The 24,003-nt window shown below is 33.3% G+C and overlaps 1 protein-coding gene across 1 annotated transcript in view; it reads left to right on the top strand.

The window, feature by feature from the left end:
* The window catches only part of Samtor (S-adenosylmethionine sensor upstream of mTORC1), an 81,923-nt gene that overhangs the window by 41,513 nt on the left and 16,407 nt on the right, over positions 1 to 24,003 (top strand). The window contains exon 4 of the mRNA XM_027926498.2: positions 22,252 to 22,366. Coding sequence (XP_027782299.1) covers positions 22,252 to 22,366 — 115 coding nt within the window. The remainder of the gene's footprint in view (positions 1 to 22,251; positions 22,367 to 24,003) is intronic.

The raw sequence follows: 24,003 nt of genomic DNA, 5'->3' as shown, positions 1-24,003 counted from the left end.
ATTAAAAAAATCCCAGTTTGTACTATAAACTTTATGATGATCTTAACTGTAGAACACAAACCCATAATATAACTCACTTATAAATGACAAATGAGATAGATTTAGATAATAGACAAACACAGGTAAATGGACATCATGACCCAACAATTTGCCTTTTTGCCAAGCAAGACTGGATACAGAAAAGGCATAGAATGTAATAACTAAAAACAGGTATTTTGTCTAAAAAATATGTAATTTAAGACGAGAAAAACCCATGGCCAATGGATGAAATATGAAGTGACCTCAGCAACCAGAACATTTAAAGAAAGAATTTAGTTATTCAAAAAGTAATATTTACTAAATACTACTTAGTAAATATATTCTAGTTCTCTATGCTAGGTAATGATGAAAATAGATAAAGAAGAGTAAGATTTTTTTTTTAAAAAAAAAGCAAAATATAAAGGGTAATAAGTGTATGTAAAGTTACAGATGGCTTAGTTTATGTTTAAACCTTCAGCTTCATCTTTCTGTATTACTACTGTTGGTTGCTTACTAGTATGCATAGTAGTATGCAAGTTTAAAGTATTCTTAGAGCAATGCTATAATTTTCTGTTTTATTTTTTGAATAGTAACTATTTGGTAAATAAACTAATTGGCTTGCATTTTATTTACAACCAATTCTTTTCGACTAAGGTAGAAAAAGCATATTTTAAATTTAAAAACATTCCATGTTTTACAAATTATCCATTCAGGAACATCGTTTTTAAAATTTTTGATACAAAAATCATAGGTTGAATGTTCCTTATCTAAATGCTTGGGACCATAACTGTTTCAGAGTTTGGGATATTTGCAGCATCATGACATATTGTACGGATGGAACCCAAACCTAAACATGAAATTCATGTTTCATATGTACTTTACACACATGGTCCGGAAAAAATTTTTTTACATTTTTAATAATTTGTGCATTTGACTGCAACTCATCTCATGAGGTCAGGTGTGGAATTTTCTACTTGTGGCATCATCTTAGAGCTCAAAAGTTTTCAGATTTCAGATTTGAGAATTTTGTGAACAGATTTGTTAAGCTCTCAGTGAACCAAGAAACTAGAACTTCTCTGTATGCAGATAGCTCCTTTTCATACATAAAGAATTCCTGAGAAATGTTTTTATAAGAGTCATGGAATAATTTGAAGGTTGGACAACTATTAAGCATAAAAGAAAATTCTTAATTATACCTCATTCTTTAAATAGAATTAGTAACAGTATATTTCTATTATGTTATATATGTTTTGTAATATTCATAAAAATTGAGTACACAGTTGAATTTTTTTCTTCTCTGTTACATGTCCAGTGAGTTATGATTTTGAAAGGTGGAATATTCACGGCTTTAAGCAGCCTTCATGAATTTTATCTTTGTTTCAATTTTATTAAGACTGACAAGACTTTAGTATAATTTTAATTTTCCAGTTATGTTTCAGTGATGGACATTGCAAAAACAAGTGTAATTTACAGTGACATACGTAGGGAAAAATATGAACCATACTTTTTAAATACCTTCATCTGGTATTCAATGACTTCTCACTTTGCTTATAATCTCATTCTTTTGACAATGTATGGTGATGCTACTGAAAGCATGTTGTGAGAGGAGGGAGAAAACAGGTAAGAAAGCATGGATAAATATAAAGGCTATTGCTGATTGTAAAATAAAGAGAAGATATATAAAACTCCTGTGAGATATAATACTCAGGTTTGGGCAGCATCTATAGACCTATAGTGGAGAATGAGATTTAAATCTTTTGACTCAAATTGGTTTTGAGTCTGAACTTTTCACGATGTCTGGGCATGGTAGCACACTTCTGTAATCCCAGCAACTCAGGGAGCTGAGGCAGGAGGATTGCAAGTTCAAGGACAGCCTCAGAAACTTAGCAAGACCCTTTCTGAAAATAAAAAAAAAAAACAAATGAAAAGGACTGGATATGTAGCTAGGATAAAGTGCCCTTGGATTCAGTCCCCAGTACCAAAAAATAAAAATAAAATAAACCTTTCAGCATGAAGTTTATGGGAGCAGCTGCTCTTGAAAGAGATGCAGTAGGAGCTGAATCCCTCTTCCTTCTTGACCACTTTGTTTTTCACCAGGCCTCTGAAGTTTATTCCCTGGCTTTCTTCCTCTATTTTTCACTTGGTCAAAGGAGACTACCTAGTCATAGATTACCAAATTCAAAGCAGGCTTCTTTATAGATTAGTTGTAGTGTTACATAGAATTCTGTGAACTCTAAGATGTTTTCCTGCTATGTTGTCCCATCCTTCCTCAGTTCAGCTCTATTTATGGACAGGCACATAACAATAATTCATAAATTATATAACAATTACCTAAATTATATTCCTGCTGTGTAAATTTAAGAACAGTAACTTTATATTGCTTATTATTATAGTATTTATTTAAAGCTGTAGAATGCCTGGCACATAGTACCCAGTATGTTTTTGAATAAATGAAAGAAAAATACAGACATAATCTAATACAGAAAGTTTGACAGTTGTTTTGCTTCTGGAGGATGCCATGTTTTAAAATTAGAAGTGTGGTTTTAGAACTTGATCAAAAATGAAATGTGAACCTATGGTGGGAGTCACCTTTAAAACATACAAGTTATTAAAGAACCAAAGCCATCTGGGTTTTTTAGTACCTTCTTTCTCCGAAGTGGTTTTTGGATTTCAAAGAAATATTGTTACCTGTGTGAATATTTATCTAAGCCAGAAGTAATAGTGTCACAATACAGAACTTTAGACTATAAACGTGACTATGAAGTAATCAAGTATTTCAGAGATAGTAGTATCACTCCATCACAAAACCTTTAAGCAATTTTCATTTAAGAACCATTCAAGAGGAAAAACCTATTCCTCCTCCAGAGTTCTTTGTACTATTATGGATTAACTCTAGATTGAATACATACTTGTAATTAGATAAGAGCAGCTTTGAAAAATTGGGAAAGGCTTATATTTAGCAGAATCCACAGTATTCTAAGTAAGTTAACCCATTCTCATAAAATCACAAGAGAACCTATATCTAAATTCCATGTTTTCCTTAGGCCTTAATAGTGGATGAGAAATTATGACAGGATTAGAGAATTCTGAAACTCTTATTAAATAGCTCAGTGGGCATTATAATCTTCCTAACTAACCATTGCAGCTTTCCACACCACTGTATTAGATTGTAAATCTGTATGGAACAGATGTTAGAACTGTGTTATTTTCTGATATATCCCCCAAACTTAGCACAGATATAAAGGAAAGCAGTAATTTAGTGAATGAATTCTCTGTTAGAAGAGTCTTTAGGGTTAATTTTAACACAAATTCCTAATAGTGACAATCTCATCATTAATTCTGACTTTATAACATGAAGATGACTTAATTGAGGTTAGAAACAACAGGAAATTAATAGTATTTTGTTTTCTTTTTATCCCAGGTAACTTCAGTTTTATATACTATTGAGTAAGGTGATATGGTCCAAATTATTGAGAGTAGGATGGGTCATAAACCTATCAGATGAAAACATTATACTTGATCCCAAAGAGATAAAGGATTAAAATGTTGAAGAATAAATTTTTCAAGAAAGTTTTTTTTTTCTTTCTAAAAGAGAACTTTTTATCTTTAGAAACCATAAATATCTCTATCTACTGTAGGTGTTCAGTTGCAGCCTCCTTATATTTAAACACTCTGAGTAAAAAGGAGTTCAGTTCAAGTGACTGCCATGAAATTGGGGTTTTTAAATACAGAAATAAAGAGCATCAATAAAAGGGAAGAATTTTTTAAGTATATCAGATGCAGATTAAAAACCTTAAGAAGACAGAGGGGTGAGAATATATTAATAACATTGAGAGTGAGAGAAGAGGCCAGCTATTTTAAAGGTAAGCAATAAATCCAAAAAGACAGGTATATTTATAATAGGGGAAGAGTCCTATTTATCTATAGTAATTACTAATGATCATGATGAATAACCCTATCAAGAAATTGTGTTCATTAAGTCACATTAAGACAGTTAAGTCTATATTAAGTCTTATAAGATTTTCATTAAATATAAAATATACTCTCACTCAGTCACTAGACCCCTGCCCTTTGTTAAAGAATCACAGCCTACCACAGAATTTTGGGTTATTAAAAATACTGCAATGTAGGTTGCCAATAAGTTGCTTGTCATAAATAATAATAGATGAGATAGTTGAACAAGCACTATTTAAAAATAGTAAGCAGGATAGGTTTCCTGTGTTGTTACCAATTTCTTAGAACATAATTACTTAGGACAATGTCATGGGAGAGTATAAATCCACATGTTATCATTCTTTATAATTTTGATTTTTTTCTTCCTTCTTGTCAGATCTGCTTTAGTCATTTTTTACTTAAATTTAGCAAAAAGTGTTCTTCCAAAGAAGAGAAACAGGAAGTGTCTGATCTCTTATAGATGTTTTTTAAAATTCCCTTTCATTTGTGTTAGTTTCTTTGTCAAATCTTATAAACATTTTCACAAGGCTTATTTTAATTAAAATCAGTAATTTCTTCTATTAACTTGCCTGTGGGCAAGGAAACTCAGTTTATTGTAGTATGTTGCAAGAGAGCAAATAGTAGGAATGCCACTGTGGTTGTTATTCAAGTTTTAGAACTCCTCCTTGTCCCTTGGGTGACCCTACTTAACAAATGAGGTTCTTAACTATTATAGGTGCTATGTGGGGATATTATTCAGGGTTCTCCAGAGGGACAGAAGCAATAGAATATGTATACACATACACAGTGAAAGAGGTTTTAAGGAATTGGCTCCATGATTACAGGGGTTGCCGAGTTTGAAATCTGCAAGGCATGCTGGAGAGCCAGGGAAGAGTTGATGTTGCAGCTTGAGTCTGAAGGCAGTATGGAGGCAGAATTTCTTCTTCCTTGGGCAACTTCAGTTTTTTTCTCTTAAGGCCAGCCACTGATTGGATGAGACTCACCCACATTCTAGAGGGCAGTATGTTTTATTCAAAGACTGCTGATTTAAATGTTAATTTTATTCTTAAAAACAAAAACAGAATACTTCATAGGGACATCTGGATTGGTGTTTGATGAAACATCTGGGTACCATAGCCTAGTCAACTTGATATATATAATTAATCATTTTCATTTTCATGTAGTACATACTGGTAAAGCTTATACCGGCAAGATATATTTGCGAATGCCCTTTACAAATAGTCTTGTTAAGATTCAAGAAAAGACTTATGAATGTTTTTATAAAGTATATAAGCTTGCAGAAGTAAATTACTACCATGTAGTAAAACCTTATTAATTTGAAATTCATGATTATTAACAACTCATCAAAACTGGTAAAGGAGGGGCTGGGGATGTGACTCAAGCGGTAGCGCGCTCGCCTGGCATGCGTGCGGCCCAGGTTCGATCCTCAGCACCACATACAAACAAAGATGTTGTGTCCACCAAAAACTAAGTAAAATAAATATTAAAAAAAAACTGGTAAAGGAATTTTTAAACAAATAACTGAAGACGTATTAAGCTGGAATATTTAAACATTTAAGAATGGTGACTTTTCTTGATATCATTTTCAAAATCACTTTGAATATTTTTAAAAACATTCTGTAATGGTTTTGCCATCTCAGTATTACTGTTACCTTTTACATTGTTGCTTTCAAAGCATATATACTATATTCTGTTTTCACTGGGAAACATTCTGTATCTACTATGGTCTTCATGTTTATTTTTAACATTTGTATAATCTTAAGTTCACTTTTTATACCTTTCTTTCTACCATTGTCCTTAATAAAATTTACAGTAACATTGCTTGTCAAAGAGTACAAATATTTCAGTGCTTTTCCTAAATATTTCCATTCTGCTTTAAAAGAAGTTATATTGTTATTAAAATAATATTCAGATTATGTACCATACAAGCTAGCCACCTCTAAGCAAAAAGCTATTCACCTGGTAAACATGTTCTAATTGAAATAAGAGTAGATGGTGGTCTTGTCTCCTGACCTAGTTCTGGAAGAGCAAGAAAGAACACCATCATTCATATCCCAGTGCCCACATATATGCAGCATTGATTGCCTCCTCTTTCCCAGCCATACTGTACATCCCAGGGGTCATCTTACTTGTCCATTTACTGCTCTTTGAAGTCACATGTTTGCTCACTTCCCACTTTTATCCTAACAAGCTTATCTCATTGTCATTGTTATATAAAAGTGTTCACTTTTCACTCTTAAATTTCATCCTGATTTTAGTATTCTAATGTTATAAAACATTATGTCATTTTCCTCAGGCTATTATTGTCCTTAATTCTCATTGTGTTTGTTTACATTTTTACTTACATTATTGTTTGTGGTTTTATTCTAGCACTTAAAAACTTTTAAAAAAATTACTGCAGACTTTATATTTTATTTCAGTTATTTTTTTTCTTTAGTATAAACTGTGGATCTCACATATTTGGGGTTCAGACTATGACTCAATATCAATTTATCTGAGTTTTTTTTAATCGATGACTCAGAATACATCTGACTTAAAAGTTTATATATGTGGCTCAAGCTATTCTACATTCTGTTCCTTTGTTCTTAGTTTAGTTTTGATTTACTATATAGTTCTGTATATTGTTTAATTTCTGATTTTATTTATTTATTTTTCATTGTGTTAGTTCAAACAGAAGCTTCTGGGAGATGTTGATTACAATTGAATTAATGTAAATAAATTTGGACAACAAACATGTTTTCATTGCTTTGTTTTTCTGGAAAAAAAATATTGGGATCTTCAAAACACATTTTATTTTTCAGAACTTTTTTGTATAGTTTTGTGTCCTTAGATAATAAAGGGATATTTCCTTATAATATGTTCTATCTGTTATAAGCAAAAACTGTTGACAGTGAAACCATCATTTAACAATAACAACAAAAATATGTTGTTAGGTATACTGAAAAATAATAAATCATATTTTCTTATTTAAAGTCTAATTCAAATATTGTTAATTTCTACTACCATTGTGATTTTTCTTCATTTTTAGAAGTCTAGTCAAAATTTATTTTAACTGAACTTTCAACTAGTCATTGGTTTACTCATCTTTATTAATGGCTTCAAATAAGCAAAACAGATTTCAGAATGAAATCTGTAGCAAGTATGTATACATGTACACACACACACACAAATGCACAAGTGTCAGTCCTTCTTGTGTCTTTCTCTAACCATGAAAGTAAATATTTTGAATAATCTTCTAAAATTATTAATGACTGATATAATGTAAAACTTGTATTTGAGTGTGGTGAAATAGGGAGAGATGCCCTATTTGCTTCCTAGACTTTATTCAGTCAAATAACCTAGGAACTGTTGCAAGGGGATTTTACAAATAATTAAGGTTACTAAACAGTTGACACCTTCTTATATCCTAAACAGAGTACCAGCAAAGCCTGCCTAAACTTTTGACCTACAGAATTAGGTTTCAAAACTGTTTGTAATTTGTTACACAAAAGTAGAAAATGAATACATATTGTCAATTTGTTTTCTATGTGAAGAACTACATTCATAGTATATTCATTTTACTGTGGTCAATTACATTGTATCCAAATTGCCTCTTCTATATTAGATATAGTAAGCATTATTATTAAACACTCAGACTGCGGAGTCAAACTTTATTTTAGTATCATCTGGTATCACTTACTGACTTTGGTGTATTTTTTAACTTCCCTAAGCTTTAGTCTCTCAGTCTACAAAATGAGAGTAACAGTATGTACTTACTCATAAGAACTTTACATTCCTGCTTCAGAAGCCATTGCCATTGTAAGATAATGGTGATGATAATGATGGGTACACAAAGAATTTTGCCAATAAGATCAGGAATCTGGATTTTTATGTGAAGCCATGGCTAAGTTCTTTCCACTTATTTTTTTAGACCTCTTTCTGAACTCTGTATATGGAATTTCTGAGTTATCCTTTTGGTTTTCTTCAGATATTTTTCTTAGAAATTGGATGTCCTTGTCTTTCTCATGAAATCCCTATTCCCCTATCTCTGATCTCAAAGTCATATGTGCTCTCTTAAAAAGAGAGTTTGCCAACAGAATAAATGTGTAAAAACATTGAGCTAAAAAAATCTTAATTATACAGTTATTATATGGTCGTATTCTGTGTGCTTCTTCAAAAAGGGAATACATTTCCCACAAGTATTGGCTTAGTTGACTAAAGAGTATCTTTTAAGAATATTTCATGAAATGTACTTTGAGAAAAACTGTTCTTTCAGAGACAAGTCATTATCTTCATAGCTAATACCTGTTTTTCCTTGAAAGCTTTTCAAGTCTGATGTAGTAGGCAGAATTTTAATTTTTTTCATCTACTTGTGCATATTACTTATCACTTAGCCTGTAAGTAACTTTCAATCAGATCCACACTTGATCTCCCTCAATTTTGTTTTTTGTTCTTTGCTACCAAAATATAAAGAGGAAGCTGTCTGTTACATATTGTAATCAAAACTGGTCATCTTTAGTCAGTCAGAATTTCAGGGATTTTTTGATACATAGAGAAATGCAGTGGGTTATATTTAAAAGACTACAGGTAAATTACTAAATAAATGAGGAGAAAGTAAAGTCTTATCTAGAGTCTTATTTAGCTATTTTTCCTACAGTTCTTTGAAGAAATGATTGAGACAAAAGGAATGATTGAACTAATGATTTCTATGTTATTCTAAGTATTTGGTAGTAAATTTTTACCTACTTGTCATCTATCATCCCTAAAAGTGGGCATTAGAAAATTTTCTCACATGTCTGACTGCAGTGAATCCAAGGAGTGACAGTGCTGTTTACATACTGATTCTCAAAAGTGCATTTTCTTTTTCTTCTTTTTTAATCAGAAAGAGAATAGAAGTCTTTCCTTCCCCTTCTTCAAAGCATTAGGGATAACAAATAAGGCCCAAATGATTGTTTTCAAAGTATTTTACCCATAGTACATTTTGTTCAGGGACAACATTTTATGAAAACCAGACTTATGAAGCAAATACATTGCTATTTTGGTCAAAGTGTATAGATATTGTAGCCTCTAACTAGCTCCCATATTTGCCTTTGCTGACCCTTGCACAGACTTTTGAGAATTCTTCTGATTCTGTAGAGAACACTTTGTGTGGGTGGGAAGGGGACACTATTATAAATTACATACTTGGATAAACATTACCAGGTTCTCTTATATAATAAGCAAAAAATTTTACTTAAGAGTTTATGACTCCCTCTTAACATGTCTTGAGTAGTTTGAAATGCTGCTGTTGATACTGTCAGCATGCCAGATAGAAAATTATGTGGGAAATAAAGTCCTCTATTTCTTTCTTAAATTCCTTAACTAGCAGAGTGGGATTGAGGCAGGGAGAGTAAAAAAAATATGATCATGTACAGTAACTGATTAGAAAAGAGAACAAAAGACAATTCTGAGTTAAAAACAGCATAGGGAATTTAAATAGAAAGCTTTACATATACTGGGATTTTTACCTTAAAATTTTTCCATAGTGTAGGGACTGGAGATATAGCTTAGTTGGTAGAGTGCTGGCCTTGCATGCACAAAGCCCTGGGTTCAATCCCTAGCACAGGGGGGAAAAAAAACAAAAACTTTTTCCACAGTGTAAATGGAAATTGTAAAATGAAGTTATAGACTATGAATTCTTAAATTGTGTGTGTGTGTGCGTGTGTGTGTGTATTTTAAAGTAATGCAGTTAAGATTCTCTGCATAAATTTGTCTAAAGAAAAAAGTGAAAATTGAGGAGTATAATGAACATTTCAAAGAGACATAAAAATGTAGAGTCAAATTCCTGGGAGGAGGATCACAAGTTTGAGACCAGTTTTAGCAACTTTGAGACCTGTCTCAAAATAAAAATTTAAAGAGCTGGGGAAGTAGCAACATCCCTGGATTGTTCACACATACACTCAAAAAAGTAAAGGTAACATAACCAAAGAAATAGACTTTTTAACCAAGCTTTGTTTTCCAGATACTGTGTTTTTATCACTTTATAGAATGCAAATGTAGACATGTAAAACAAATATTATGAAAAACAGAAACCAGTTTAACAGTATTTCATTTACTTGTTCTTTTTTTTTTTTAATTTTTTATTGTTGGCTGTTCAAAACATTACATAGTTCTTGATATATCATATTTCACAATTTGATTCAAGTGGGTTATGAGCTCCCATTTTTACCCCATATACAGATTGCAGAATCACATCAGTTACACATCCATTGATTTACATATTGCCATACTAGTGTCTGTTGTATTCTGCTGCCTTTCCTATCCTCTACTATCCCCCCTCCCCTCCCCTCCCCTCCCCTCTTCTCTCTCTGCCCCCTCTACTGACATTCGTTTGTCCCCCTTGTATTATTTTTCCCCTTCCCCTCACTTCCTCTTGTATGTACTTTTGTATAACTCTGAGGGTCTCTTTCCATTTCCATGCATTTTCCCTTCTCTCTCCCTTTCCCTCCCACCTCTCATCCCTGTTTAATGTTAATCTTCTTCTCATGCTCTTCGTCCCTACTCTGTTCTTAGTTACTCTCCTTATATCAAAGAAGACATTTGGCATTTGTTTTTTAGGGATTGGCTAGCTTCACTTAGCATAATCTGCTCTAATGCCATCCATTTCCCTGTAAATTCTATGATTTTGTCATTTTTTAATGCAGAGTAATACTCCATTGTGTATAAATGCCACATTTTTTTTATCCGTTCATCCATTGAAGGGCATCTGGGTTGGTTCCACAGTCTAGCTATTGTGAATTGTGCTGCTATGAACATCGATGTAGCAGTGTCCCTGTAGCATGCTCTTTTTAGGTCTTTAGGGAATAGACCGAGAAGGGGAATAGCTGGGTCAAATGGTGGCTCCATTCCCAGCTTTCCAAGAAATCTCCATACTGCTTTCCAAATTGGCTGCACCAATTTGCAGTCCCACCAGCAATGTACAAGTGTACCCTTTTCCCCACATCCTCGCCAGCACTTGTTGTTGTTTGACTTCATAATGGCTGCCAATCTAACTGGAGTGAGATGGTATCTTAGGGTGGTTTTGATTTGCATTCTTGAGAGTCTTTTGATCCCTGACTAATCAGTCTCAACCTATTATATAGATTTTTCTCATTAGAACTATTTTTTTCCAAATATTTGCTTTATCAACATTAACATGGAATCAGACATGTTCAGTAAATTCAGCCAATCCTTTTCTCTCCTTTTGCTGCAAGGAACAACAATCACAGATTATTTTTATTGCTCATTTTTTGGAGGGAATCAGATTTTGCTGGTCAGAAAATGGCTTTCAGGGGCTAGGGTTGTGGCTCAGTGGCAGAATGCTTACCTAACATGTGTGAGAAAGCACTGAGTTTGATCCTCAGCACCACATAAAGATAAATAAAATAAACTAAAGGTGCTGTGTCCATCTAAAACAACAACAAAAATTTTTAAATGGCTTTCAAAAAATATGATTTACCTATAACCTATTGAATTTTAGAAAAATGTGTTCAAATACACCAGAGAACACAAACACATATTGCAATAGTAGTGCTATAGGCCATTACATTTATTGAAACTGTTTAAGGAAGATTCTTTTTTTTTTTTTTCTTTTAGAGAGAGAGAGAGAGAGAGAATCTTTTTGTAGATGGACACAACACATTGCCTTTATTTTTTTTTTATGTGGTGCTGAGAATCGAACCCAGGTCCCACCCGTGCTAGGCAAGCGCTCTACCGTTGAGCCACAATCCCAGCCCAGGAGGATTCTTTTAATTACTATTTATGTTCCTTTTGAACATTTTTAATAATGGTAAATTATCCATTGAGATTGAATTTGATGTTAATGTTTGGAGCAAGATTTCAGTAGAAAATGATAGAGCTGTGATAATCCCCCTAGGTTACCTGGGGAAGAGGAGTAAAACACAAAAAGTGTAACCCGAGAAAGATCTGGACCCATCTGTCTTAGAAGGGTTTTTAAAGAGCACATTTGGTGGACAGTTTCATTTAGAGGTCCCTGCACCCTAAGTAGCAGAGGGTCTGTTTCCATTCTGCTTCCATGTTGAAGCAATGAAAGATACCCTTTGGTTCATCACTGGATCCACAATTAACAGTTTTTATTCTGTATATGACACACTGAAAAAAGTTCTTTTTAGTTTTGCTGCTGCTGATGTATGTGTGAGATAGAGAAAATAGATTTTAATTAATTTGGCTCTTAAAATTCACTGGGTAGTAATTTTTAAAAAATTATTTTCAGTTAGAGGTTGATACAGAAAAGTTTGAATTAGGTAAGAGAGTGGTATTGTGTTCTGACAAGAACTGATCTAAATGTTTACATAGTTATTGGAATTGCCTTTGGAAGTCTTCTTCTTCTGTTTCAATTTACAAATGAGAAAACTGAAACCCAAAAGAGATAAGCAAGATTTCTAAGGTCATGTGGTAGTAAAGTATACATTAAAGATAATTTTTTGTTGATTATCTGTCTCCAGAGCCTTTTTTAATACCAGATTTTTAAATGAATATTGTTTCTTTACTCTTTATCCCTATAATGTGTAGTTAACTGATTTAATTTGTATATAAACACCAGGAAAACAGTGCTACCATTATTCCTATTTTAGTAACTTTCAGTTTCTTTGAGGGGAATTTATATTGTGATGGTTACATTAGAGAATAACTCAGTTTAGAAAATACAGCCATATTCTTATGTGTATGTGCTCATGGTATTAGAATTGGATTTTCAACTCTTGGATCAATCAGTGAAAGACATTTCAGATATTTTCTTTTCTGTTTTATAGGAAAAGTGATTAAAGATTTTTTAAATTTGTTTTTAAAATTCAAGATGAGTTTTAAAAGAGTGTCTAGGGTAGAAGGAACCCCAAAGTGACAGTGTGAACCTATAAAAAAGACATTTATGATACAGCAAAATCAGTGAATGGACATTTCAAAAGGTACTTTGTAATGAATTTTGAAGATTTTATGGAAAGTTTATATCTACTTGGAAACATTAACCTTTGTACTTACCCGTGCTTTTTGACTGGAATGACAGTCACCCACCTCAGTAATAATCTTTAGTATCTACTCTTTTCTCTCCATTTTCTCCTGGGAAAAGCTTCCTTATCCTACAGTCCCCAGCTCTGGGGTTGCCTTGTCTTCCACCAGTAATATCCTGTGATAACATTGTGTTATACACATTGTTTGCATGTGTGCCATCTGTACTGGGCTGAATTCATTGAGTATCAGGAATTCAGATACTCAGGCTTGTTATCTTAAACTCCTAAACAAGGTTGACAGGAATAGTAGGTTGTTAGTAAGTGTCAAATATAGGTATGTGTTCATTTAAAGCTTTTTAAAAGTATATATATGTTAAATGTAATTTGATATTTTTGTTAAAGATTTGAAAAATTTTTTCATTAAGTTTTGAAGTGATTACTAAACAAGATATGGCTGGGGATATAGCTCAGTGATAGAGTGCTTGCCTAGCATGTGCATGGCCATGGGTTTAATCCCTAGTACCACAAAAAAACAAAGATTAAACAGTCTTAATAGCTATATACTTATAGCTATTTATTATAAACTTCTATTTTTATTGCTTTTGAAAATATACTTGTCTGTTTTCAGAACTTGACAACCCTCATAGTTGTACTAACATTTCCCATATCAAAAATTAGAACTTATGATATGACAAAGGTATTTTGTTTTGTGGTTTAGAACTTTGGGGCATTTTCTGATTGTGTCTTTTGTATTTTTTAGAGAAAGGTAACCTGAAATATGGTTGGGATGCCAAGATAGTGATGTTTTCATATTCTTATGCCACACTTAAGAATGAGTAGTTCAATGGATGTTAATCAGAAGAATTAATATTCTGATTTACTATTTAAGTATTTTTTATTAAATTATTTACTCTTACTTTGCTAATGCAAACTTTTTGAAATCCAGATATCTAATCACCACATTAGATATCAATTAATTTGCAAATAAAAGGCCCCCCTCTGGTAAATTTATACCATGAAAATTTGCATACATAGTAGCAGAGATTGTCCTTGAGTTTTTTTTTTATTTTTATTGTTGGTTGTTCATAACATTACATAGTTCTTGATATATCATATTTCACACTTTGATTCAAGTGGGTTATGAACTCCCATTTTTACCCCATATACAGATTGCAGAATCACATCAGTTACACATCCATTGATTTACATATTGCCATACTAGTGTCTGTTGTATTCTGCTGCCTTTCCTATCCTCTACTATCCCCCCTCCCCTCCCCTCTTCTCTCTCTACCCCCTCTACTGTCATTCATTTCTCCCCCTTGTATTATTTTTCCCTTTCCCCTCACTTCCTCTTGTATGTACTTTTGTATAACCCTGAGGGTCTCCTTCCATTTCCATGTAATTTCCCTTCTCTCTCCCTTTCCCTCCCACCTCTCATCCCTGTTTAATGTTAATCTTCTTCTCATGCTCTTCGTCCCTACTCTGTTCTTAGTTACTCTCCTTATATCAAAGAAGACGTTTGGCATTTGTTTTTTAGGGATTGGCTAGCTTCACTTAGCATAATCTGCTCTAATGCCATCCATTTCCCTGCAAATTCTATGATTTTGTCATTTTTTAATGCAGAGTAATACTCCATTGTGTATAAATGCCACATTTTTTTTATCCATTCATCTATTGAAGGGCATCTAGGTTGGTTCCACAGTCTTGCTATTGTGAATTGTGCTGCTATGAACATCGATGTAGCGTCGTTGAGTTTTGAGTATTGATGCTTAAAATACAGAAATATCCGAGATAGCTCTACATAGTATGAATATAAACGAATTGTTTTTCTCTTGCAGAAAAAAAAATTTAAATGGTGGTTAAAATGAGAAAATTGGGTAATTTGGTTTAATTTTTTCATATCTGTATTAGGTGTTTTAACTATCTAGATTGAAGAAAATTTCTGGAGTTCACATAGTTCAAAAGAGACAAGTAACTTAAAAAAGATAGTTTCCAAAATATGAAAAATATTCTGAATGAGGAATACATAGCATATGAAAAATGATATAGAACCTGAAGGTGATATTATTACAAACAACACTTTGTAAGGATTCCTGGCATATGTTAGAAGTAAGCCACAAATTTAACCTCAAAATCACCATCCATGGATTCCCTAGAAGGGAAGTGTTTTCTTCCTTCAAAATGATTTTCATTCCATTTGACAGCTTTTATTGTGTGGAATGAACCTGTTCATTTCACAGTTAACCTATTAGAGGGGTCCAGAAACAAGAAAGAAATCTTTGTTTTTCACTCCTTTCTAATTAAAATGGAGCATTTTCTTCTTTAATGAATGTAGACAGCAAAATCTCTTATCTATGCTTTGTCACAGGAAAATTAGAGACATGTACAATAACTATAAAAATAATTTTGTTAAGTTGTATTTAAGGATGACTAGTTTTCTTTGTAATTCAGTTTATTCATTTAAAAGCATTTTGAAAAGGGATTCATATACTTAGGACTACTAAAAATATTCATAGTCCAAAAATATTTAAGAACTGTTGACTTAAAGTACACATGGTTATATGACAGAAAGTCTTCTTTCAGAAGTCATATTCATTGTTATTTGAATATTATTTGCTGGAAATCAGCATAATTAATTTTGTTAAATAAATGTATAACTCTTGCAAAAAGTTTGTTTTAAAAACATTATTTAAGTAACAGTGGATATGCATTTCAAGGTAGTTCCTCCTTTGTTATTACAACTAGCACTTCTCTTTAGTTTTAAAGTTTAAGAGGAATTGATCTCAAGTTAGGTTCTGTATGTACACACACATTAAATGGAAGTAAAGTTTATCCATTAAGATTGGCTCTCTAGTTTTTTATAGATATCTTTGCCTTTAGCATACCTAGTATTCACATAATAGTGTACCTTCATGTCAATGAACAATAACATTACCTCTATTTATTTAAATATTCATTTATAACTATTGTATATATTGTCTCAAACTGATTTTATGCTGACTATTTAGACTAAATAGAACTAAAGAAGCATATTTAAAAGTTAAACTAGAGTGTGTGCTAGCTGAGTATTCTAAAAAATCTCTTAGATTGAAAATAACTTTAAAAATGCTGGATAAATTTCTTAAAAACATCAAATAATGGATAAAACCAAATTTCAAATGATGGCAGGAAGCAAGAATGGTAAGCAAAACACAAAGCTGCTTTTACTCTGAGAGCATTTACACAAACTGGCAAACTTGATCTTTGTTTTATATAATCCCTTGATAAGAGTTAAATCTCCAAAGTAGTTCTTATCAAAAACCTCTTTCTCAGTTTGGTGATCCAGAAATAAATATATCCTGTTCACTCAAGGTAAACAACCTGAGAAGTTAAAACCACAGAACATCCCAAGCACAAATTCATAGTTAAAATTCATATCCCCTGAGTGGTCCCCAAGACTTTCAACCATAGAAGTAAATATGAATTATTCCGCTCGAAGAATTAGCATAAGCAGTAATTCCTCAAGAAAAATAAGCAGCTTATAGTAAAAATAATAATAATAACTATGGTAAAAATAATAATAATAACTATGAAACGTACTTGGAAATAAGGTACCATGACCTAAAATCTGCAGAAGCAACAAACAGCAAGAATAGACCAAGAATAGATTATGAGTTTCATTTTAAACAAATAACAACAAAACTTTTTAAAAAATTTTCTTGAAAGTTTCTACAAGGAATAGAAACTGTACAAACTAGCCATATGGAAAGCCAAAATTAAAACAATTTGGGTTAAAAATTCAGTATACGGAATGTACTGAGAAAAAAGTTACTGAACTGCAAAACACTTATCCAGAATTCTACACAAACAAGAAAATGTAGTGTACAAAAAAAATTTAAGTGGTTAAGAACAAAAGGTAGAATGATTTACACCTTTTTGGAGTTGCAGAGGGAAAGAAAATGAGAAAACAAAGCCTTAGAGAAAGAAATTCTAAGCAGATGCAATGATACCCCAAGGTAATCTCAGCAAGTTGGAGGATAAAATAGGAGGACTACAGGTTTGAGGAGAGCCTCAACTAGTTCAGTGTAAGAGTGCTCCTGGGTTCAATTCCCCCATACCATCACCACCACCACCACCACAACAACAATTTCTAAAGATATAAATAATGCAGAAGTAAAGTCTGAGGTGAAAAAAGGAATGAAAAAGCCCAAATAAATAAATAAATGTGTTAATAAATCTAAACAAGCATAATATACAACAGTAAGTGGTAACATCTTGAGAGAGTAATAGAATAAAATATACAAAAAGACTAATATAACTTTGATAGTGGTTAACAGCATTTTAAGTGTCTTAAAGGTTTTATATAGCTTGGGAAAAGACCACGATTATTCAGTACAGGTATACATTTTTGTGTGATTAGCAGTAAAAGAATAGAATCAATGTGAAATTTTCAAATGAAAAAAAAACAAATTAATAAAAGTTAAAAACTAAAATGTATGTTAACTATGGCTATTCAGTACATTCACCTCAGAATTTTTTTTTTAAATTCCAGTGCCCAAAATGAACTAAATGGACATTTCTCAAAAGAAGAAATAAAAATGGGCAACAAATATATGAAAAAATGTTGAACCTCTACCAGTTTAGGAAAATATACAAATCTTACACTGAGATCTAGGGATGGGGCTCAGTGTAGAGTCCTTCCCTAGCATGCATGAGGCTCTGGGCTCAATCCCCAGACCTGCTTTAAAAAAAAAAAAAAAAAAACTACATTTCACTCCAATTAGAATGGTACTTATGAAGAATACAAATAAAAATAAATTCTGTCAAGCATGCTGGGAAACGGGGAGCACTTATACACTTTTTGTGGGATTGTAAATTAGTGCAACCAAAAAATGGAGATCAATATAGAGATTCCTCAAAACACTATGAATGGAAGCAGTATATGACCTAGCTATAACACTGCTTAGTAATTATCCAAAAGAACTTGTTAGCATACTGTAGGGATACATGCATACCCAAGTTTATACCAGTATAATTCACAATAGCCACATTATGGAACCAACCTAGGTGCCCCTCAACATATGACCAGATAAAGAAAATGTGACATATATACACAATGGAATTTTATTCAGCCTTAAAGAAGACCAAAATTATATCATTTTCAGGAAAAAGGATGGAACTGGAGAATATTGAGATTAACCAGTCTCAGAAAACCAAGGTCTTATGTTTTCTGTCAAATGTGGAAGCTACAAAGAAAAAAGGAAAGAAAAGGAACCTCATGAAAATATAAGAGACCAGTAGATTAGAGGAAGGGTAATCAGTGGAGAAAGTAAGGAAGAATAAGGGGTGCCTAGGAGTTGAAACACACCAAATTATACTTTGTATTTATATGAATAAATTATAATGAATCCCATTTTTATGTATCATTATAATGCACTAACAAAATGTATTTTAAAAAGAATCCTAATGCCTGATTCTAACCAAATTAAGTCAAAATCTGGGTGATTTGAAAGCTCCCAGTGTGGTGAGAATTTTTTAAAATGTTAAAGTATGGACTCATATCCCCCCACCCTCCAGCACTGGGGCATGAACCCAGAGTTTGGGTTATTTTGTTCATGTTAGGCAAGTGCTTTAGCCCTGAGGTATATCCCCAGGTGTTTTTATCTTATTTGTAATTTTTTAAAATTTTTGAAACAGGAGCTTACTAAATTGCATACACATTTAGAAAACAAATCAAATTACAAAAAAAGATACTATATCAAAACCAAAGCACACATTTCCCAAGAATGTAATTTTAATTTAATGTAAAATTAATGTACACTAGGACTGGAGTTGTGGCTCCATGGTAGAGTACTTGCCTAGCATGTGTGAGGCACTGACTTTGATTCTAGCACCACATAAAAAAATAAATTAAGACATTGAGTCCATATACAACTAAAAAAAATAATGTACACTATAACATAGATTAAAATTATATCTCAATAAAGGCATAGAATGGATTTGATAAGATGTGATATTTATTTGTGTTAAAGCAAGCCGAAAGGAAAAAAACCCTCACTAAGCATAAAAGGAATTTCTAAAACCTTATTGAGTATGTTCTCCCTACAGTAGTCATTTTGCTTAATCTTAAAACACTGGAATATTCCCACTGAGAGTGGCATAATAGTAACCACTTGCTTGCTTCTGTTTAGCATTATTATTAGAAGTTCTGAGCAAAGAAGTGAGATAATTATATGGGTAGATGGACAGATAGGAAAGGAAGAAAAACAGATGTCTTAGTGTTGTAAAGACATAAATTCTCCCCAGATTATCTTTAGACTTAGTGCCACACTAATCAGAGCCCCAATGGATTGTGTCAAAGAAAGGTATACAGCAACAAAGGTAAGTTACAGAAGCACAGACAGATCTCACAAACATAATATTAAATTTAAAAAGTCACCAAAGCAAATGTGTAGTGTCAAACTATATTATTTAGGCTTTCTGTCATAGGTAGTTAAGACTATAAAAGGAAGTCAAGGAAATGTTTATCACTAAAATCAAAATAGTGACTACCATTATGGAACCAGGGTAGGAGGTATCATCAGGGAGAATCAATCATGCTTCTAGGGTGTAGGCAGTGTCTTGGGTGGTAATTACATGGATGTTCACTATGTAACTGTTCTTTAAACTGTATATTTGTGTTTTGTGCATAGATAAAATCAAAGAGCTGAACTAAAGAATTTGAAATGGAATAAGTAAATTACTGAGAATTGATAAATTAAGCTAATCCATGATGTTAAGTACTTGGTGACTGTACTGTAATGTTGAGTTAACTAGTATAATTTAAAATATGCCATTCAGATAGAAAATTAAGAAACTTAAAAAAAAACAAACATCAAATTTGTTGCTACTCGGTTTACTAAAATCCATGGTGTAGAATTAGTGTGAAACAGATTCTGCTTTTACTAATTCTCAGGACTATCATTAATAAGTGGACTACAGAGATTGTATCTATAATGTGATAGTAATTATAACAATATCTATCACTTTTTGAGTACTTATATGTATCAGGCATTGGGTCAAGCTCAATTAATCTTGCAAAAATTTCTCATGTGTGAGTCCCATTATTATCTGTGTTCCACATTGCACAATAAGAGACAGAATTGGGTTTTATTCTGTTTCTGATTGTAGAACTCCTGTTTTTAACCATACCTTCAAGCAAGAATAAGAATGAGATCTAGCAGTATATAGTATCACATACAATATAGATTTTTCATTGATTCTAACTGGCTATAATCTGGATATTCAAATTTATGAAAATGCTGCAGCATACTAGCTCTGTGCCAGGTATTTCTCTGATTTCTATTTATTGGACCTTTTGCTCGAGTGTAGAAATTTGTAATCTATGCCACAAAAGATCACTGGCCTCTTTCTTCCTTGGAACTAATGTAGTGTGGTATTTCAAAAACTTTTTTTTTTTTTTTTGTGGGAGGGAGTACAGGGGACTGAATTCAGGTGCACTAGTAGGGGGTACCAGGGTTTGAACTAAGGGGCAGTCAACCACTGAACCATATCCTCAGCCCTATTTTGTATTTTATTTAGAGACAGGGTCTCACTGAATTGCTTAGTGTCTCACTTTTGCTGAGGCTGGCTTTGAACTGGCAATCCTCCCGACTCAGCTTTCCCAACCTCTGGGATTACAGGTGTGTGCCAACATGCACAGCCACAAAATTCAATTTGATATCACAAGTTATTTTTTGTTATAGCCTTCATCCAAATTACATATAATGACCTTCCTTCAGATTGGTGCAGTACAGAAAATTACCTCTTAAGTTTTATGGACAACTCTTTTCACTGGGAGAATTTCTGGCTATTCCTTACAGAAACTCACCCTCCTCTGGGTCAAATTAATGACTTATTTTAAGGGCCTTAAAAGTAAGGCCCACTTTGGTGGAATTGCTGTTTTTCTTACACCCTCATAACCTCTTTTCAGATAAGTTCTTAAATAAAATTACATTCTATTGGCAAAAAATTTTTTTTAATTGACTCATATTTTTATGGTACTATACAGTGTTATATACGATATTAGAGATTTTTTAATAATTTATTTATAATCAATAGGTAACTAGGATCATTTTTCTAAAATGTTGAAACATCAAGCTGTTGGTTAAAAATGAAATCCCTACTTATTGCATTTCTTCTCTTAAAAAAATTATGTTTAGCATATAGTGTTTTGACTTACAATGTGTTTTCCAGGAAGCTACCATTTGTATTTTAACATCTCTCTAAGGTAATATGCTAGCCAGGGTACCAGGAGAGAAGCTGGGTAGGTTCTGTCTGCTCTTTAGCCTTCAAAGAGCTGAGATTCTGCTTTTACCTAATTATTTATATTTCTTTGTTTTCCAATGTGTATTCATAAATTTTTTAAAAAATGGTTAAGCATCAATTAAATTGGCATATGTTCAAAATTGGCATATTCATAATATTGTTGCTTTATTGTCTGAGCATTAGGACTGCAGGCTTGGAAACAACAAAATCCACTATTTTCCTTCATCCTTATTTGAAACTAGATAGAGCCATATGAAATTTCATTTTGACTAAATTTGCTACCTCTTTTTTTTTACACTATTTTTGGAAATGAGAAAAACAAAAACTCTTGCATATAATAAAACTTTTCCTAACGTACAAAGTAATACTTTATTTATGTTCCTTTCATTGGGCCTTTTAAATCATTGAGATAAGTGAATGTGAAATCCAAAAACCTTGTTATGTTTACTACTGAGAAATGATTTGTAAATAGATACATTCCTCTACAAAGATAATTGTAAAAATTGATATGGCATATGATATTATGTTTAAATGCAGAAGCAGACATTGGAATCCATTGTTTGTTTGTTTGTTTATTACAGTGCTAGGGATTGAAGCCAGGCCCTCATACCTGGTAGGCAAGCACTATACTACTGAGCCATAACTGCTAAACTATTCCCCAAGCCATATAGTAGTGGTCTTCTGTTATCCCAGACATTAAAGAGACTTCAAAAATCAAGGCCCCATCTCACTTTTTGCAACCCTTTTTCAAATCTAATATTTTTCATTTAAAATGTTATTTATGGTAGCATATAATAGACATTGTTTTATAAATGAATTAAAAAAAATTAGGCCTATTTTAACTTCAAATATGGTAACTGTTGATAGCTAAAGTCCACACAAACAAAAGCTATTTGGGACCCTCATCCTGAGACCAAAATATTAAAGAATCAATAATCTACATGTTCTGATTTTTTTAACTCAAGTGTTTGTATTTTTTTATATTTTATTTTCAAGTTTGCCTTTTATAATGTGAAGTATCTTTTTGTAGGTTGCTACAAGCCTCAGGAAAGATCAGATTACTTGATGTTGGCAGCTGCTTTAACCCATTTTTGAAGTTTGAAGAATTTCTAACTGTTGGTATTGACATCGTACCTGCTGTAGAGGTATGTGTAGTTTTGTTTTGAGACTTCAGTATTTTGCGTTTATATTTACAAACTAAAGCACTGTCTTTACATTCCTAAAAATAGAAAATATCTATTTCCTGTTTACCAGTTAATAAGAGATATTTTTCCATTCAAAATTAAATATATATTATATGAAAATGTTTGAGCATTTAATTAACCAATATTAGTATAACCAGTACTATATTTGTCTTTCCTTGCATATCTAAATAGCCATAATCTGAAATGACACTGTTTTTAGTTAGCTTTTGCTGAGAGCCACGGCTGAGTCTGTATGGCCCCTGGCATTTTGCCAACAGTATTGATTGACAGGCGCCTCTGCCTGTCCGCCTCTGCCGCAGTCCGGCTGGCTGGGCAAAATAGCTGGGGGGTGACGAACAACTTGTGTACGTTGATACAGGAGGAGTGGGAGCCATTTATTGCAGGACAGGAGCGGTATTTATACATTCCACACAGCTTATCTTAATTAGCATAAACTAGATACATCAGTCAACCAATAAGGAATCTCCACACTTAATGGCTTGTTTTTGTTACTTCTCAAACCACTCCCTCTGGCATTTTGCCAGGCACCATCCAGACTTGTTTACGAACTCTAACATTCCCCTGGCAAAATGCCAGGTGTTATTTTTGACTTGTTTACAGACTCTAACATTGATGCTGAGAGCCACGGCTGAGTCTGTATGGCCCCTGGCATTTTGCCAACAGTATTGATTGACAGGCGCCTCTGCCTGTCCGCCTCTGCCGCAGTCCGGCTGGCTGGGCAAAATAGCTGGGGGGTGACGAACAACTTGTGTACGTTGATACAGCAGGAGTGGGAGCCATTTATTGCAGGACAGGAGCGGTATTTATACATTCCACACAGCTTATCTTAATTAGCATAAACTAGATACATCAGTCAACCAATAAGGAATCTCCACACTTAATGGCTTGTTTTTGTTACTTCTCAAACCACTCCCTCTGGCATTTTGCCAGGCACCATCCAGACTTGTTTACGAACTCTAACATTCCCCTGCAATAAATGGCTCCCACTCCTGCTGTATCAACGTACACAAGTTGTTCGTCACCCCCCAGCTATTTTGCCCAGCCAGCCGGACTGCGGCAGAGGCGGACAGGCAGAGGCGCCTGTCAATCAATACTGTTGGCAAAATGCCAGGGGCCATACAGACTCAGCCGTGGCTCTCAGCATCAATGTTAGAGTCTGTAAACAAGTCAAAAATAACACCTGGCATTTTGCCAGGGGAATGTTAGAGTTCGTAAACAAGTCTGGATGGTGCCTGGCAAAATGCCAGAGGGAGTGGTTTGAGAAGTAACAAAAACAAGCCATTAAGTGTGGAGATTCCTTATTGGTTGACTGATGTATCTAGTTTATGCTAATTAAGATAAGCTGTGTGGAATGTATAAATACCGCTCCTGTCCTGCAATAAATGGCTCCCACTCCTGCTGTATCAACGTACACAAGTTGTTCGTCACCCCCCAGCTATTTTGCCCAGCCAGCCGGACTGCGGCAGAGGCGGACAGGCAGAGGCGCCTGTCAATCAATACTGTTGGCAAAATGCCAGGGGCCATACAGACTCAGCCGTGGCTCTCAGCAAGCTTTGTGTCACTGTGACCCAAAGACC

Source organism: Marmota flaviventris, chromosome 1, assembly GCF_047511675.1.
Source record: "Marmota flaviventris isolate mMarFla1 chromosome 1, mMarFla1.hap1, whole genome shotgun sequence".
In the NCBI taxonomy this organism is placed as follows: Eukaryota; Metazoa; Chordata; class Mammalia; order Rodentia; family Sciuridae; genus Marmota; species Marmota flaviventris.
This window is presented reverse-complemented; position numbering and strand designations above follow the sequence as displayed.